Source organism: Octopus bimaculoides, chromosome 18 (assembly GCF_001194135.2).
Source record: "Octopus bimaculoides isolate UCB-OBI-ISO-001 chromosome 18, ASM119413v2, whole genome shotgun sequence".
Classification (NCBI taxonomy): Eukaryota; Metazoa; Mollusca; class Cephalopoda; order Octopoda; family Octopodidae; genus Octopus; species Octopus bimaculoides.
The window spans coordinates 20284290-20285124 of NC_068998.1; the positions used below are offsets into that span (position 1 = coordinate 20284290).

General features: G+C 34.6%; 1 protein-coding gene across 1 annotated transcript in view; it reads left to right on the forward strand.

The window, feature by feature from the left end:
• The window catches only part of LOC106875600 (aminopeptidase N-like), a 219321-nt gene that overhangs the window by 138530 nt on the left and 79956 nt on the right, over positions 1–835 (forward strand). The window contains 1 exon segment of the mRNA XM_052974545.1: positions 294–449. Within this exon segment, the coding sequence (XP_052830505.1) occupies positions 294–449 (156 nt within the window).

Sequence of the window (835 nt, forward strand, 5' to 3'; positions counted from 1 at the left end):
GTGTGTGTGTGTGTGTGTGTGTGTGTGTGTGTGTGTGTGTGTGTGTGTGCGTGTGTGTACACTCTCGCTGTGTGTATCTCTCTCTTACTCTCTTTCTGTCTCTAATTCTGTCTCTCTCTTTCCTACATATAATCACGTGCACATACACAGACACACACATGCACACACACACACCCAAGTACGCACGCAATAGATTAATGATGAGTTTTATCAAAGGATAGGTAAAATTCGTTAATGACTATCAATTGTTTATTCATTATCTATCTTACACTTTTCATTTCTTTATTTTATAGATATATAGCAACAACACAGTTCCAAGCTACATTCGCCAGACAAGCTTTTCCATGTTTTGATGAACCTGCAATCAAAGCCAAATTTCGAGTGATTCTAGTAAGGAAAGCACCAATGATCTCACTATCCAATATGCCAATAATCCGTCAAGATAAGAGGTTTGTTGTTCTTAAATGTTATCTTCCTTCTGGCGTTTCGCATAATTAAATGACTATAACAAATATATATATATATATATGGGAGAATATACAAATAGTAACAACAGACGAGGACAGGTGGTGTAAATAACAAAAGTATATATTAGTATGACGCTCGGGAATACGGAAAGTCTTTGACGTTTCGAGCTACGCTCTTCAACAGAAAGAATACGGAGACAAGGAGAAAAACACGGAGAAAAAAAATTGAATAGTGTTCAGTCAACGGTCAATCATAATACATATACATATACACACAACCATACATATGTATATATATCATCATATATGCATGTACATATGCATGCATGTATTTATGCATGTGTATATATATATATATATATATATAT